The following is an 18,511-nucleotide window of genomic DNA, read 5'->3' on the forward strand; positions in this document are numbered from 1 at the left end:
TACTAGAAAGGTTATATGGATGTGTATAGTGGTACAACGATGTTATGTGAAAATGAGCACTTAATATTGACAAGTAACACTTCATAATACTAATAAAATTACCTTTACACCACATACTATGTGGCCCTTTTAACCTTTATTTTTAACCAAACATTTGACATACTCTTGAAGATTTCTTTAGGTCTTGTCCATGTACAGGAACAGACTGTACATGGAATACGCATTTCTCTGCCTTGACAAAAAGCCCATTCTCAAGTAACCTCTGGAGCACTCGTCTGACATGTTGAACGTGTTCCTGGAGAGATAAAGAAAAGATCAGTATGTCATCCAGGTAAACATATATAAACTGATCTACCATATCTCTCAACACGTCATTCACGAGTGCTTGGAAAACCTCGGGCGAGTTGGAGAGCCCGAACGGCATTACCAAGTATTCAAAGTGCCCTCTAGGGGTATTAAAGGCGGTTTTCCATTCATCCCCCTTCCTGATGCAGACCAAATGATAAGCATTACATAAATCCAGTTTTGTGAATAAGGAATCAGAAATGTATTTCTCCATGGCCTCCCTCTCAGGAATAAACAGAGAGTATAACTTGCCCTTAGGCGGACACTTACCTGACACTGAATCTATAGCACAGTCGTAGGGACGATGCGGAGGAAGAGAAGCAGCCCGGGACTTACTGAACACTTCCTTCAGGTCCAGATACTCTACGGGCACCTTTGGCAAAACCATGTTCTCCTTCTGAAAGACAGAAACAGGGACAACAAGACAAACAGAAACCAGACAAGACTCATGACAACTTTCACTCCACAATGTGACAGTGTTAGAACCCCATTCCACTCGTGGATTATGTTTGGTTAACCAGGGGTGACCTAACACAATGGGAGCAACAGGGGAGTCCATGAGAAAAAAGGATATGGTTTCTTGATAGTTTCCAGATGTGAGCAGTGTGATGGGTTCGGTATGGTGAGTGACATGAGGCAGTTACTGGCTGTTGTGTGCAGTGACATGGATGGGGAGAGACACAGGAAGGACAGGAATGTTCAAGTGATGTGCAAGTGAAGAATCAATGAAATTACCTTCGGCTCCGGAGTCCAGAAGGGCGTGACATTCGTGATATTGATTCCTCCACCACAGTTTCAGCAGAAGGAGGGTCAATGATGTAGATGAGGACTTCCCAGCGGAGATCCCACCCGATAGTAGCCTCAAGTTTACTACTGGGCCGGCTCTTTTACCGGGCATGAGTAGGTGTTATGGGCTGAGCCTCCACAGTATAAACACAGTCCTTGGGACCTCCGCCATTCCCTCTCCCTCCGTGACAGCTGAGCTCTCCCCACCTGCATGGGCTCATGGTCATCGACAGGTTGGCAGCGCGCACAGTCGCAGCGGCCAGGAGCTCCAACAACAGTCATGTTTGTTTTCACTTTTTTGGTGGTATTGTGTATTACATTGCACATTTTTAGAACAGCGACATTAAAATACAGCCGCTCTGAACTTTTGTACTTGAGTACTGGAATACACTACCCATTAGCCGAGTGCATCATTCCTCCAGAGATCGCTAGACCAGCTACCGTGCCCTCTGCAGGAGCAGGCCGACGAAGGAGGCACTGTGAGCGGTGGAAGAAGAGGGGTAAACGGGCTGGTGTATGGGCCAAGCTGAAGGCTAATCCGTTCAAACCATCGCTTCCTACAATCTTTCTCACAAATGCACGGTCGATCTGCAGCAAGATGGATGAGATCCGGCTACATATAGCAGCAAAAAGGATTATTTATAACTGTTGCTGCATGATTTTTACTGAAACCTGGCTGAACAGCACCATACCGGATGCTGCTATTGAGTTAGCGGGTCGCAGCGCTTACCGAGCCGACAGGACTGGGGACTCTGGTAAGAAGATCGGCGGGGGACTTTGCATCTACATTAACAACTGTTGGTGTACAAATGTCACCATCGTGAACAGACTGTGCTGTCCAGAGGTTGAACTTTTGCTGCTGAAGTGCAGAACATTTTATCTCCCGAGGGAATTTACTGCTGTTTACATCTGTGCTGTTTACATTCCAGCTTACACAGGTTCACGACAGCATTAATAACAGCTTGGTGGCTCACCCAGACAGTGCTTTTGTTGCAGCTGGAGATTTCAATCATGCTGACTTAAAAACTGTTCTTCACAAATTCCATCGCAATGTGAAATGTGCTACTAGGGGAGATAAAACGCTGGACCAGGTGTATACAAATGTAGCAGAAGCATATAAGGCCCAGGCTTACCCCCGCCTGGGTCTGTCAGACCATCTCTCAGTGCTGCTACACTCAAGGTCCTGTTGGTGTCTCTGTTGGACAGTGTTTTCTCTACTTCCTGTTGGCCTTCTGTAGCTAATCATAGCTCCGTGTAGCTGTTTTTATTTTATATTTTTTCTCTATAATCTTTCTTACTATCACTGTCTGTTTGTTTGTTTTTTAAGTTGTAAAATATAACTTAATTCACACCATATTTCTGATATTATCGATCAATCTTATCAGATGAACTTTGATCGTTCACTCTTCCGTGACTGCAGTACACCTGCAAAGCGTTAGCACTCGTTAGCTTGTCATTAGCGTTTTCTTTTCTCCTCTCCTCTCTCTCGCTCCAGTTTTTCACAAGTTCATCAAACAACCTCAGTAAGAATATTTCATCAAGCACGGTGAGTAATGGCTTCGCCTACTATCGTTATTTGCACCTCTTGCCACATGTACAGTTTATCTATCTCTGTCACTGATGAGGGATTCACATGTGATAAATGCAGGGAAATAGTTAGGCTGACAGAGAAGATTTCAGAATTAGAGACACGCATCCAAACTTTAATTGAGGACAGTAAGAATGTTAAGGCTCTAGATACGGCTTTGGATGCGTCTAGCTCAGGGACTCCTGTACATTGTCCGGTTCCAGCAGACCCCCTGCAGCAGGGCAACTGGGTGACGGTGAGGCAGCGTAGTCGTGGGTCAAAACACCGCTCTTCTGTTCCGATCAAAACATTAAACAGGTTCTCCCCACTCAGTGATGCACCCACTGAGAAACCTGATGAAAGTGCTCTAGTTATTGGTGATTCTATTGTACGGAACGTGAATATAGAGACACCAGCCACCATAGTCAAATGTTTACCAGAAGCCAGAGCGCCTGACATCTTGGCAAATTTAAAAGTGCTGGCTAATGCTAAACGTAAATACAGTAAGATTGTTATTCATGCCGGCGCTAATGATGTTCGACTTCGCCAGTCGGAGATCACTAAAAATAACTTTAAAGAGGTGTGTGAACTTGCAAGCACGATGTCAGACACTGTAATATGCTCTGGTCCCCTCCCTGCTTACCGTGGTGATGAGATGCATAGCAGATTGTCATCACTCAATGGCTGGATGTCTAAGTGGTGCCCACAGAATAACATAGGTTTCATAGACAATTGGACGAGCTTTTGGGGCAGACATGACCTGTTTAAAAGAGATGGTCTTCATCCCTCCTGGGGTGGCGCCACTCTTCTGTCTAGAAATATGGCACATAGTCTTAGTGTTTATACTTGACTAACTGGGGCCCAGGTCAGGAAGCAGACAGACTGGCTAAACCGACCGTCTGCTAGCTGCCTCCCGTCACAGAGGTCAGTTAATTCTCAGCACATAGAGACTCTTTCACCTAGATATCACACTATAGAGACTGTGTCTGTTCCCCGAACTAGAAAATACAAAAAACGTCCAAACCAAGTTAAGGTTAACAATTTAATTGAGGTTCAACAAATAAAAAACAAATGCAATATGGATAAACAAATGATAAAGATTGGCTTATTGAATATCAGATCCATTTCTACGAAAACACATTTTGTAAATAATATGATCACTAATCATAATATAGATGTGCTCTGTTTGACAGAAACTTGGCTAAAACCTGATGATTACATTATTTTAAATGAGTCCACCCCCCAAGATTACTGTTATAAACATGAGCCGCGTTTAAAAGGCAAAGGGGGAGGAGTTGCTTCAATTTATAACAATGTTTTCAGGATTTCTCAGAGGGCAGGCTTCAAGTTTAACTCGTTTGAAGTAATGGTGCTTCATATAACATTATCCAGAGAAACCAATGTTAATGATAAATCCCCTGTTATGTTTGTACTGGCTACTGTATACAGGCCACCAGGGCACCATACAGACTTTATTAAAGAGTTTGGTGATTTTACATCCGAGTTTGTTCTGGCTGCAGATAAAGTTTTAATAGTTGGTGATTTTAATATCCATGTCGATAATGAAAAAGATGCATTGGGATCAGCATTTATAGACATTCTGAACTCTATTGGTGTTAGACAACATGTTTCAGGACCTACTCATTGTCGAAATCATACTCTAGATTTAATACTGTCACATGGAATTGATGTTGATAGTGTTGAAATTATTCAGCCAAGTGATGATATCTCAGATCATTATTTAGTTCTTTGTAAACTTCATATAGCCAAAATTGTAAATTCGAAGAACCAAAATCGAAGAACCATCACTTCTACCATCACTTCGACTGCTTTTTAAGTTATCTTCCTGATGTATCCAAATTCCTTAGCATATCCAAAACCTCAGAACAACTTGATGATGTAACAGAAACTATGGACTCTCTCTTTTCTAGCACGTTAAATACAGTTGCTCCTTTACGCTTCAGGAAGGTTAAGGAAAACAGTTTGACACCATGGTATAATGAGCATACTCGCACCCTAAAGAGAGCAGCCCGAAAAATGGAGCGCAGCTGGAGGAAAACAAAACTAGAGGTATTTCGTATTGCTTGGCGGGAAAGTAGCATATCCTATAGAAAAGCATTAAAAACTGCTAGATCTGATTACTTTTCTTCTCTTTTAGAAGAAAACAAACATAACCCCAGGTATTTATTCAATACAGTGGCTAAATTGACGAAAAATAAAGCCTCAACAAGTGTTGACATTTCCCAACACCACAACAGTAATGACTTTATGAACTACTTTACTTCTAAAATCGATACTATTAGAGATAAAATTGCAACCATTCAGCCGTCAGCTACAGTATCACATCAGACAGTGCACTATAGACCCCCTGAGGAACAGTTCCACTCACTCTTTTTGTATAAACTTGTTAAATCATCTAAACCAACAACATGTATGTTAGACCCTATACCATCTAAGCTCCTAAAAGAGGTGCTTCCAGAAGTCATAGGTCCTCTTCTGACTATTATTAATTCCTCATTGTCATTAGGATATGTCCCCAAAACCTTCAAACTGGCTGTTATTAAGCCTCTCATAAAAAAAACCCCAACTTGACCCCAGAGAACTTGTTAATTATAGACCAATCTCAAATCTCCCTTTTCTGTCCAAGATACTAGAAAAGGTGGTATCCTCACAATTATATTCCTTCTTAGAGAAAAATGGTATATGTGAGGATTTCCAGTCAGGATTTAGACCGTATCATAGTACTGAGACTGCTCTCCTTAGAGTTACAAATGATCTGCTCTTATCATCTGATCGTGGGTGTATCTCTCTATTAGTTTTATTGGATCTTAGTGCTGCGTTTGACACAATTGACCACAACATTCTTTTGCATAGACTTGAACACTTTGTTGGCATCAGTGGAAGTGCATTAGCATGGTTTAAATCGTACTTATATGACCGCCATCAGTTCGTAGCAGTGAATGAAGATGTATCATATCGATCACGAGTGCAGTATGGAGTACCTCAAGGCTCAGTACTAGGGCCGCTACTCTTCACGCTTTATATGTTACCCTTGGGAGATATCATCAGGAAACATGGTGTTAGCTTTCACTGTTATGCTGATGATACTCAGCTCTATATTTCCTCGCAGCCCGGTGAAACACACTGTGGCGAGTGGGGCGGGGCCGAGAGGCGTGGGAACGAGGAGTGAGGCCAGGTGTAGTGATTGGAGATGAGCTACACCTGAGCCCCACCCCTCGTTCCCACGCCTCTCGGCCCCGCCCCACTCGCCACACACACCAATTTGAAAAACTAATGGAATGCATAGTCGATATAAAAAATTGGATGACGAGTAATTTCTTACTGCTAAATTCAGAAAAAACAGAGGTGTTAATCATAGGGCTTAAAACCTCTGCTTGTAATAACCTAGAACACTGTCTAAGACTTGATGGTTGCTCTGTCAATTTTTCGTCATCAGTTAGGAACCTAGGTGTGCTACTTGATCGCAATCTTTCCTTAGAAAGCCACGTTTCTAGCATTTGTAAAACTGCATTTTTCCATCTCAAAAATATATCTAAATTACGGCCTATGCTCTCAATGTCAAATGCAGAAATGTTAATCCATGCATTTATGACTTCAAGGTTAGACTATTGTAATGCTTTATTGGGTGGTTGTTCTGCACGCTTAGTAAACAAACTACAGCTAGTCCAAAATGCAGCAGCAAGAGTTCTTACTAGAACCAGGAAGTATGGCCATATTAGCCCGGTCCTGTCCACACTGCACTGGCTCCCTATCAAACATCGTATAGATTTTAAAATATTGCTTATTACTTATAAAGCCCTGAATGGTTTAGCACCTCAGTATTTGAATGAGCTCCTTTTACATTATACTCCTCTACGTCCGCTACGTTCTCAAAACTCAGGCAATTTGATAATACCTAGAATATCAAAATCAACTGCAGGCGGCAGATCCTTTTCCTATTTGGCGCCTAAACTCTGGAATAACCTACCTAACATTGTTCGGGAGGCAGACACACTCTTGCAGTTTAAATCTAGATTAAAGACCCATCTCTTTAACCTGGCTTACACATAACATACTAATATGCTTTTAATATCCAAATCCGTTAAAGGATTTTTAGGCTGCATTAATTAGGTAAACTGGAACCGGAAACACTTCACATAACACCGTACTTTCTACATCATTAGAAGAATGGCATCTACGCTAATATTTGTCTGTTTCTGTCTTATTCCGAGGTCACCGTAGCCACCAGATCTAGTCTGTATCCAGATCAGAGGGTCACTGCAGTCGCCCGGTCCAGTATGTATCCAGACCAGATGGTGGATCAGCACCTAGAAAGGACCTCTACATCCCTGAAAGACAGCGGAGACCAGGACAACTAGAGCCCCAGATACAGATCCCCTGTAAAGACCTTGTCTCAGAGGACCACCAGGACAAGACCACAGGAAACAGATGATTCTTCAGCACAATCTGACTTTGCTGCAGCCTGGAATTGAACTACTGGTTTCGTCTGGTCAGAGGAGAACTGGCCCCCCAACCTAGTCTGGTTTCTCCCAAGGTTTTTTCCTCCATTCTGTCACCGATGGAGTTTCGGTTCCTTGTCGCTGTCACCTCTGGCTTGCTTAGTTGGGGTCACTTCATCTACAGCGATATCGTTGACTTGATTGCAAATAAATGCACAAACACTATTTAAACTGAACAGAGATGACATAACTGAATTCAATGATGAACTGCCTTTAACTATCATTTTGCATTATTGAGACACTGTTTTCCAAATGAATGTTGTTCAGTGCTTTGATGCAATGTATTTTGTTTAAAGCACTATATAAATAAAGGTGATTGATTGATTGAAGGTATACACCCAAAATCAAGAGCACTGGGATTATAACTAAAACCGTGAGAATGTGGTCAGAGGACGCCATCCTTATGTTACGGGACTGTTTCTACCACACAGATTGGGATGTTTTCAAGGGACAGGGCACAGACACTCGTGAATTATTGGATGAATATACCATCACTGTCCTGAGTTACATTAACTTCTGTGTGGATAATATTACGTCTTGGAAACATTTCCATGTGTATCTTAACAGGAAACCTTGGATGACACACGGAGTTGAACAACTGATCCGAGCTAGAGACAGAGCGCTGGGTTCTAGGGACCCTGATTTATACAGCAGAGCCAGGGCTGCATTAAGGAAGGGAATTAATACTGCTAAACAACAATATCGGAGGCGTATTGAAGCCTGCTTTAATAATTCTGCAAATCCTAGGCAGGTATGGGAGGGCATTAGGGCTATCACGGACTATAAGAGTAAATCAACATCTTCCTCAGCTGATAACATCATGGCTGAGGATTTCAATTTCTTCTATGCCCGTTATGATAGGGAAAACACAGATTCTGTGTTGCAACACCTACCCTCCATTGATCCTGCCCCAGTCCTGACTCCTGAGTACTCATGAGGTAAGACGGGTCCTCTGTGGCATAAACACCAGGAAAGCAAATGGACCGGATGGTGTGATGGGTCGAGTGCTGAGAGACTGTGCTGCGGAGCTAACTTACGTTTTTACTGACATTTACAATATATCACTGTCCACTTAATGGGTCCCTGCCTGTTTTAAGGCAGCCACAATAGTCCCAGTGCCTAAGCAGTCAAATGCCACCTATCTGAATGATTATAGACCGGTGGCACTCACCTCCATTCCTGCCAAGTGCCTTGAGAGGCTGGTCACCAATTACATTAAGAGCGCAATACCACCATCACTTGACCCACACCAATTTGCATACAGACAGGACCAGTCGACTGAGGACGCCATCGCCACCGTGCTCCACAAGTTATTAGTACATCTTGAGCACAAGAACACCTATGCGAGACTCCTCTTTGTCGACTTTAGCTCGGCCTTTAATACAATTAGGCCGCTTAAACTTCGAGCCAAACTGTACCATCTTGGCATAAACAACTCGCTGTGCAACTGGATTGTGGACTTTTTGACAAATCGAACACAGAGGGTTAGGATAGGCAAGCACTTGTCCTCCCCCCTATTAATTAATTCCGGGGCCCCCAAGGGGTGTGTGCTTAGCCCCTTGCTGTACTCTCTATTCACACATGACTGCTCTGCTTCTTTTTGCCCCAATCTCATTGTTAAATTTGCCGACGACACAACATTGCTCGGTCTCATCATTAATAACAATGAGGTGGATTACAGGACTGAAGTGCAACATCTTGTGTCATGGTGTGTCAGTAATAACCTCTCTTTGAATATCAAAAAGACCAAGGAGATCATTGTGGACTTTCGCAAAAGCAGACCCAATCACAATCCTCTCTTTATTGACAATGAGGTGGTAGAGAGGGTGCCACATTTCAAATTTTTGGGAGTATCTATAACTGAGGACCTGTCCTGGGGAACCAACATCAATGCAGTGACGGGGAAGGCCCAGCAACGCCTCTACTATCTGAGGAAACTGAGGAACGCTAGGATTCCAAAACAGCTGATGGTAAATTTCTACAATTGTGCTATTAGCAGTGCTTTGAGAAATGGTTTCTTGGTGTGGTACTCTAGCTGCACTAAGGACCATCAGCAGGCTCTCCAACGAGTGGTAAAAACAGCAGGTAGAATCATTGGGACCACTCTCCCAGAGATCAGCACCATTTATGATAGACGTTGTCTGAAGAGAGTAAAGAACATTCTGTGGGACCGGTATCATCCGGCCTACCACCTGTTCCACCTGCTGCCCTCAGGGAGAAGGTACAGGTCAATTGGTGCCAGTAAAACCAGACTGGCTAACAGCCTGTACTCTTATGCAGTAAGGCTGCTAAATCGTGCCCTCTGTCACTATTAGACTTTGCACTGTTGCATTAATTACATCAATTCCAACTTTGACCACACCCTTCTTTTTTGTAAGTATCTTGTCACTGGTTCTGTGTTCTAACAACTACATACTTTTGATGTCTATGTTTACATAGGGGGTAGTTATTATTTATTATTATCTTATATTTGGATGGGATCTGGACTGGTGTTAGTGCACTTTAATATATCATGTACTGTTGTTGTGTGCTCCAACGTAATTTCGTTGTTGTTCTTGAATGACAATGGCAATAAAAGTAAATTTAATTGAATTGAATTCACCGACCGTGTTCTCTCGACTCGAGCACCCCCTGGCAGGAGAGATGGTAGGACGTGTAGGACTGGGTTGGCGACCCAGACGGTTAATCCGTGCGACCACTCGTAGAGCCAAGTCGATGAGTCCGTTGAGGTTGGAGGGCAGCTCGAGGAGATAGATTTCCTTCTAAACACGGTCGGATAACCCATGCAGGAATTGATCCCACTGCGCGGCCTCGTTCCACTGGCACGCGGCCACCAGGGTGCGGAACTCGATGGAATAATCAGTCACTGACGATGAGCCTTGACGGAGTTCAGAGAGTTGATGAGCGGCTTCCCTGCCAGCCGCGGTACGATCGAATACCCGTCTCATTTCCTCTGAGAGGGTGTGGAACGAGGCACAGATGTTGATTCTCCCACACCGCCGTCCCCCATAGGGGGGCCTTGCCTGACAGTAATGTGATGGTGATTGCCACCTTTGATTCCTCGGTGGCGAAGGTGCGAGGCTGTAGAGCAAAATGCATTGAACACTTGGTTAAGAAAGTTCTGCAAAATGCTGGCTCACCAGAATAATTCTCAGGCGCTGGAAGTCGCGGCTGTGGCCGGAAGTGGTCCTGGGGGATCTCCAGGGGGACGGACGGTGCAGGCGGTGCGATGGGCACAGTGGGAGATGTGAGCTGATGGATCTGGGCGTCCGGCGTTTGAGATGCTCTCCTGCTGCTGATCCATGCGTTTAAGGCTGTGGTGCATGAAGTCCGTGAGGGTGCTCGCTGTTTCCATGGTGGTGAGATCGTTCTGTGACGACTGGGTGAAGGAGGAACTGGAAACAGATGAGAGTTAACAATTTATTAACGATGAGACACACAACCAAGAGTTCAGTAACAAGTTCAGAGATTTCTTTTTTCTCCATGACAGGCTGCTGGCTCCCACTGTTAATTTTTTTATTTATTTTTTGGAAAAGCACTCTCTGTATTAGCTTAAAGCCCTCAAGTTTACATTGGTTACTGTATTCTTTCAATTGCTCTAAACAAGTATTTTGGGTGACCTTTTTTATTGAATGCTAGACATCAAGTTGTTGTTATTTTCATCTGAAAGAAGAACTTTTTTTAGTAAGTAAGTAATGCATTCTTAGTCAGTCTTTTATTTTGTAATTTTAAGAGCAATAAACATATTGCAATGTTAAGGAATTCATGTTTTTTTTTTCATTCAGATATGTAAATCAACATGTATAAATTGTTAGTTGTCAATTAATGGGGAGATAATCGAAATCGAATCCCTCTGAAAAAATTAATCGTTAGATTAATTGATGCATCGGAAAAAGCCCTACAGAAAAGCTTTAAAAACTGTATCTGTCTGTAAATCACTTCCTATCTTTAATGACATGTGAGTAAAAAAATAAAAATAAAACCTACCCTTTTATTTTTATTATTTAGGTATATGTTTTGTTATTACTTTTTATAATTTTATGTTGATGGTTGTATTATTTTTTGTATACTGTTTTGGATGGTTTAGCATTAATAAAAAAGTACAGAAGTCAATATAAGTTATTTGCTTTTCTCGGCACTGAAGTTGATAGCTTTCATTGGAAGAAAACATAGTTACTCACTGAAATTGTTTAGCATTTCTATAAAATAAGAGAGAGGTGCATTTTAAGATTTTGCATGATGTGATTGATGCCTATCCAGATGCTTTTTTGATATCTCTAACTGTATTCTGAAGAAACTTTAATTCATTTATTCCATCATCACAATCAGGTTACATCTCTGAAGGATATATTTCTGTATTTTTCTGGCAGTGATCTGGTCCATGCTGTTGATCTGGTTGTTCATTTCTGTGTGTGTCATTGTACATTTGTATTCATAAAAACACATTTCTCAAGATATTACCTAGATTTAAAGTCTTTCTAGCTGAGAGTTTGCTTATTGTTAAATCTCTTAAACTCATTGATGATAATTAAAATAACAAGTTTCTTAATGCTTATGATCAAATTTTCCTTACTGATGACTCTCATCTTAAATCAAGTGATGAAGGACATAGAAAGTCTAACAGTAACAGTGCTGATTAAGAAGTTGCTGTTTTTAAATATAAGTAATCAAATGTAATCAGTTACATTAATAAAGTATTTGAAATAGTTAGAGTAACTTGTAATCTGTAACCTATTACATTTCCAAATAACCTTCCCAAGACTACTGAAGTTATTAAGGTAATATCAGGAGGAGTACGCCCAGCTAATCTTACAATTAATATCCAAGTATAACACACTTCTGTTCTTTCTGCATCCCTCCTCCTCCCCATCTCCTCTTTTCATGTATATTTATCAGTCTTTCTGTCTTCAGGGGCTCGGAGCCCTCCATTACATCAAGCCACATCTGTTTAGCAGTAATGCTAAGACAAACTCGTGAAATGATTTATTCTCCCTCATGTCTTCTGAGGTACACAAAGGAAGCTACTCACGAATGTTGCTAACCAGTTTTGTATAGACTAAATGATGACACAGTTGAATTCCCATCAACAGTGCACAGAAACTCCTTTCACAGTGCATGAAACTTTTCATTTTCATCTCTTCTCATTCGTTTTGAATAGGCTACATTTGGCAGCCAAACAGTATATTGTTCTTTGTTCACTTGTATTTCTGTAAAACAAAAATGACTTGGTCTCAGTATGAAAGAGAAACACAAAGACTCAGTGTGTCATGATGCTCCTGAGGGCCTCCACAAACACACAACAAACCCCATGACTCCTCACCACTACACTCCACCTTTTAGTGCTAGTCATTTACTAAAATTATTTAGTAATAATTTACTAAAATTATATATATATATATATATATATATATATATATATATATATATATATATATATATATATATATATATATATATATATATATATATATATATATATATATATATATACACACATTTTTTTGTTTGCACTGAATTATCAGTGATTCAGTGAATTATATAGTGCCACTGAATCATCCATGAGAATCGACTCAGCAGAACGATTCATTTGCTGATCGGACACTAATAGTTCAGTCGGTCGTTGTGTGAGAAAAACAGCTGTTGCAGAAAACCAGTCGAGAGACGGAGAATGAAGGGATGTATGGACAGACCCGGACAAGAGACGGGGAAAGCGACTGATCTCAGTCCAGCAGATGAAGCCTGAGAGCCGAACACGATGCGAGGATCCAGCGCCAGCGGTCAGTGTGTGTCTTTTACATGCAAACTGTAGAGAAGACCGTGTCAAAGCTGTGTGTGTGTGTGTGTGTGTTTGTGTGTGTGTGTCCCAGAGGAAAGCTTCATTTGATCACTTGCTCTTGTATAGCTCTCATTTAAGTTTAATGTTTGCCTCTATTCCTCAGAGAAATAAAGTTAGACACAACTGTGTAATCATGTGGTTTGGGAAGAGACCTGCTGGAGGTACTGAGAGACACAGATCTGAGCAGAAACACTAGTGACCCTCAGTGTGTCCAGGAACACTTGAGAGATGAAGGAGATCAGGGCTTTCTGCTTGGGCTCGTGTGGATTCATTTTGCCAGCTTGTTAAACTATATCTGGTGATTTCATCAGTCATTTCTCTGTGATGCTGTTGGGTTTTTGGTTAAAGCTGTGAGGAGAATAACAGTTTTGGGGTGGTTGCATGAGCATGTTCTGCTGCATGATGAAGTTTTGATGTTGAATCTCATGAAAGCATGTGTAGCTCACATTCCTCCCGAAATCTTCTGGCCATTGTATTTTTTCAGTGTGTTGAGACTTCTCCTTTAGATGAGTGAGTTTCAGCTTTGCTGTGAGTCAGTCCGGTGTGTGATGTTCTCCTGTGCTTGACCGCCGGACTCATGAGCTCGTGTGGTGATTCACTCGTCTGGGAAGTCTCAAGACATTCAGGACGATTGGTGTTTGCAGCATGGTGTCAGTGAAAGCTCTCGATGGACTGGATAAGTTTATAATACGCAAGTTTAATTTCCATTAGTCACACAGCCAGTTCATCATCTCTCTTTCACACACCGAGCGGTCTCCTCTCTCTCTCGGTCATGACTTCATCCTCATGACTCTCTCTCTCTGAGGTTTGATTCTCTTCCTCTCTCATTCTCTGCTGTGTGCTCTTGTTCTTTTGGCCTCTCTGCAGAAACACCCTGCAGGCTTTGTTCTTTCATCATCAGATCTTCCTCCACAGACCCGTTCTCTCTGTTTCTCTCACTTCATAAACCTCCCGTGGGGATTTTGTGGAAAGACACTTACAGCAGCACACGAGAGAATGGATCAAATATGTTTACTGTAGTGGTAATCATGGAAATATACAAACACTATAGTTGAACTACGATCACTTTAATAAAACAATGGTTTATTTTCATAAGGGACTGCAGTGACAAGCTGTTGCATGTATAAAATGCAATCTTTTTATTCTGACAGTGTATGATTTATATTAACATTACAGAATAGAACATGACCAATATCAGGGCTGCACGATTAATGACAAAAATCATAATTGTTGATTATTTCCTTGAAATTTTAATTGCAATTTATTAATTACGATTATCAGAATTTACACTGAATGAAATTTATACCATTGTTTGATGCAATTGCATGCCGCATTTTTAGATGAAAAGAATCAAACTAAAAAACCTTTAGTGCTATTCTATAGTATTAAAAGGGGGGGTGAAATGCTATTTCATGCATACTGAGTTTTTTTACACTGTTAAAGAGTTGGATTCCCATGTTAAACATGGACAAAGTTTCAAAAATTAAGTTGTACATTTGAAGGAGTATTTTTGTTCCCAAAATACTACTTCCGGTTTGTCACAAGTTTCGGAAAGTTTTTTTCGAGTATGGCTCTGTGTGACGTTAGATGGAGCGGAATTTCCTTATATGGGTCCTGAGCGCACGCTCTTCCGGCAGAAGTGCCTCAGGACCCATAGAAGGAAATTCCTCTCCATCTAACGTCACACAGAGCCATAGTCGAAAAAAACTTTCCGAAACTTGTGATGTCACAAAAGAAGTGTGTTTTTGGTTGCCAGGGCAAGACAACCCTGCACAGATTACCAAAAGAGAAACAGCATTAAGGGACCAGTGGATGGAGTTTATTTTTACAGAGCATCAATGGAGTTGTGCAAGTGTTTGTGTTTGTTCCCTGCATTTCGAAGATGCTTGTTCACAAGGCCCAGTTTGACGACGGATTTGTGTATCGTTTATTTCTTAAGGATGATGCAATCCCAAGGAAAAAGGGTCACGATGGTGTGTTGGAACCGCATGCGGTGAGTAAAACTGCTTCAAATATCTCTGCCTCCTTGTTAGTGCATCCGCCTCCCATGCCAGAGACCCCGGTTCGAGCCCCGCTCGGAGCGAGTCGTTGCTGCTGCTGCTCTCGTTCAGTTTCAGCATCTGGATCTGATTCTGGATCATAAATAAACGGCTGAATCTGACCGTAAGCCATGGTTTGTTTTGGAGGATGGGTTTTCCCTCACGGTAATGTCACAGCTTCCACATGCTCTCAACACAAAAGCCTATTCGCGCTCGTGATTCTTAAGCTCCGCCCACACGTCACGCCTCCAGTCGGTCGTGTTTTTCTGGGAAAAATCGGTACAGACTATCTTTCTCTTATGAATATAATAAAACTAAAGACTTTTTGGAGTTATGAAGGATGCAGTACTACTCTATATGTACTCAAGATTAACAGGATATTGAGTGAAAACGATAATTTCACCCCCCCTTTAAGCTTGAAGTGTCAAATATACATCGGATTGGTTTCTTCTTTAAATTAAAAACAAGTGACAATATGAATGGCATTATAATCATGTAGAAACAAAAAAAAACTGATCTTAAGCGTGCAGAATAAGATGGTTGACTTTGAACGATTAATTGCCACTTTGAATGATTATATAATTGTGGCATCCATAATTGTAATCGCGATTAGAAATTCAATTACCATATTTTCCGGGATATAAGTCCCACTTTTTTTCATAGTTTGGCTTTGGCTGGCCTTGCAACTTATAGTCAGGTGCGACTTATTTATCAAAATTAATTTGACATGAACCGGGAGAAATGAACCAAGAGAAAACATTACCGTCTCCAGCCGTGAGAGGGCGCTCTATGCTGCTCCTGTAGTCTACACTGAAGACATAGAGCGCCCTCTCAGACGGTAATGTTTTCTCTTGCTTCTTGTTTCTAATTAAATGCGACTTATAGTCCAGTGCGACTTACATATGTTTTTTTCCTCGTCATGACGTATTTTTGGACTGATGCGACTTATACTCAGGTGCGACTTATAGTCTGAAAAATATGGTAATTGTGCAGCCCTAATCAATTTAAATACACGTAATTGCACCAAGCTATGCAAGATACACTTTAAATTAGTTTGTGAAATAACTCAAACATGTATTAAAAAAATTATTTCCTCTGATAAGCATTTTTCGGGGCTGCTGTTCCCGAAAGCTTTAATGCTTTCTTATGATACTTTTGGGAAATGCAGCCTTGTTTGAATGCTCTGTCAGAAGTGAGTCATTGGTGCACAATTGTACACTGTGACGAGTCAGCTGCCTCCTCCCTGGTTATCATCGGCACCCCGTCCTAAATCGCCGCCCTTCACCAGGCTCCCGACTGGAGTGGGTGTGTGAGAGGAGGGGCGCTGGACGAGTCAGGGCTTGTGTGTGATGGGGCACACCTGATGTGAATGGAGCCTCATCACCGCCGCTGTTTAAAAGCCCAATGTGCCTCTCCTTGACAGACCGGTCTCTTCCCCGTGCATGCATTGCACACTGGTGTCCTTGTGGTCCAGGAAGGGTGCGTTGAGGGACTCCCGCGCCACCAGAGACATGAGCTGCCGGACCCGTGATCCGGACGAGAACCGCACCCAATGGGGAGGATGCCGGGCAGTCCATCCCCTGCAAGGACCGCGGCTAAAGAGCAGGATGCGACCGTTAGAAGAAGCCCCCGCCCCTCGCACCCTGGACCGAAAAGGGGGACGCCACGGCCACTGTGTCTGTCGTTGGCTCCTCCCGTGACATCACTAACATAGGTTATTTGTCCAATTAAATGCTTTTTGTTAAATAATAAAAAAAAACACTGGTAAATAAAACACACCTAATCTAAGTATCAGTATTTTTTGTTTGAGTATCGATATTTTCAATACTCACGTCAGTATCAATATATCAGTACTTCAAGATCGATACGCCCATCCCTACGCGTAACAAGTTTTTTTTTAATAATAAATTAAAAGTAAATAGAAAAGACTTAGCATAGACTTTATAATTTATAATAATTAAAAAGAAAATTATTTAGATACATTATGTAGATAGAAACATGTAGATAGAATAGAAAAAGAACAGTGAATGCTAGTGTTAGAGGTTCAAGGTCAGGGGCGATTCTAGGATTTTCACTTTAGGGCGGCTCAGTCCCCAGTGAACGTATAATAATAATAATAATAATAATAATAATAATAAAAATAATAATAATAGCCTTAAAAATAAGGCTGTTTCTTGCTCTGCAGCGCCGCGGTCTGCCGATTGAAAAGACAGGGAGGAGCCGATCAAAATCTGGAGCTGTTTACAAATGAAATTTTAAGGGGACTGAAACGATAATGAATTTATGTAGGTTATGAAGCTATAGCTCCCTTAAAAAATGGCCTAACTATGCCCATGGTTAAGTTTTTTTATTTTTATTAATAAAACTAAAACAAGTAAATAGAATAGAAATAGAATAGAGAGTGCTAGTGTAAGAGGGTCAATTGTAGATGGAAGATAAATGTGTTTTAGCCATTTCTCGAAGATGGCTAAGGACTCTGATTGAGTTGGGTAGGCAATTCCATCAGGAGGGAACGGTTAAGATAAAGTCAGAGAAAGTGATTATGTGCTTCTTTGGTTTCTTTTCACACAGGTTTCTAGCTGTTTTTGAAGGCGTTATGCCGATATTCCTAACTTGATGGTGAAATTGTGATGAATCGATGGGTTTGCTGGAATCACAAGCAGTTCTGTCTTGGCAAGGTTGAGTTGAAGGTGATGGTCCATCATCCAGCAAGAAATGTCTGTTAGACAAGCTGAGATGCGAATAGCTACCGTCGGATCATCAGGATGGAATGAGAGGTAGAGTTGAGTGTCATCAGCATAGCAGTGGTATGAAAAGCCATGTTTCTGAATGACAGAACCTAATGATGCCATGTAGACAGAGAAGAGAAGTGGTCCAAGAACTGAGCCCTGAGGCACCCCAGTAGTTAGATGTTGAGACTTGGACACCTCCCCTCTCCAAGATACTTTGAAGGACCTATCTGATAGGTAAGACTCAAACCATTGAAGTGTGGTTTCTGAGATGCCTTTCGCCAGTAGGGTTGATAGGAGGATCTGGTGGTTAACTGTGTCAAAAGCAGCGGACAGATCAAGCAGGATAAGGACTGAAGATTTGGATTCTGCTCTTGCCAGTCTTAGAGCTTCAACAACTGAGAGCAAGACCGTCTCAGCTGAATGTCCACTTCTGAAGCCAGATTGGATGCTGTCGAGGAGATTGTTGTGTGTGAGAAATGTAGAGACTTGTTTGAACACAGCTCGTTCAAGTGTTTTTGCAAAGAAAAAAGGAGAAGCGAAACCGGTCTGTAGTTCTCTAAAAGAGATGGGTTGAGGGTGGGTTTCTTAAGTAGTGGAGTTATACGAACCTGTCTAAATGATGAGGGAAAAACACCAGTGTGGAGGGATGTGTTGATGATGTGATAAGCAGAGAAGGAAGAGAGGAG

The 18,511-nt window shown here is 41.7% G+C and overlaps 2 protein-coding genes across 3 annotated transcripts in view; one reads left to right on the top strand and one right to left on the bottom strand.

Annotated features, from left to right (window-relative positions):
- The window catches only part of cdk11b (cyclin-dependent kinase 11B), a 376,069-nt gene that overhangs the window by 46,114 nt on the left and 311,444 nt on the right, over nucleotides 1–18,511 (bottom strand). The window lies entirely within an intron of this gene.
- The window catches only part of LOC127963156 (FYVE, RhoGEF and PH domain-containing protein 3-like), a 36,879-nt gene continuing 31,195 nt past the window's right edge, over nucleotides 12,828–18,511 (top strand). Inside the window, exon 1 of one of the 2 annotated variants that reach the window (XM_052562912.1) lies at nucleotides 12,828–12,995. In XM_052562912.1, coding sequence (XP_052418872.1) covers nucleotides 12,974–12,995 — 22 coding nt within the window. In that variant the 5' untranslated portion in view covers nucleotides 12,828–12,973. The remainder of the gene's footprint in view (nucleotides 12,996–18,511) is intronic. The other variant, XM_052562911.1, reaches the window with a different exon arrangement.

This window comes from Carassius gibelio, chromosome B8 (genome assembly GCF_023724105.1).
Source record: "Carassius gibelio isolate Cgi1373 ecotype wild population from Czech Republic chromosome B8, carGib1.2-hapl.c, whole genome shotgun sequence".
Lineage (NCBI taxonomy): Eukaryota > Metazoa > Chordata > Actinopteri > Cypriniformes > Cyprinidae > Carassius > Carassius gibelio.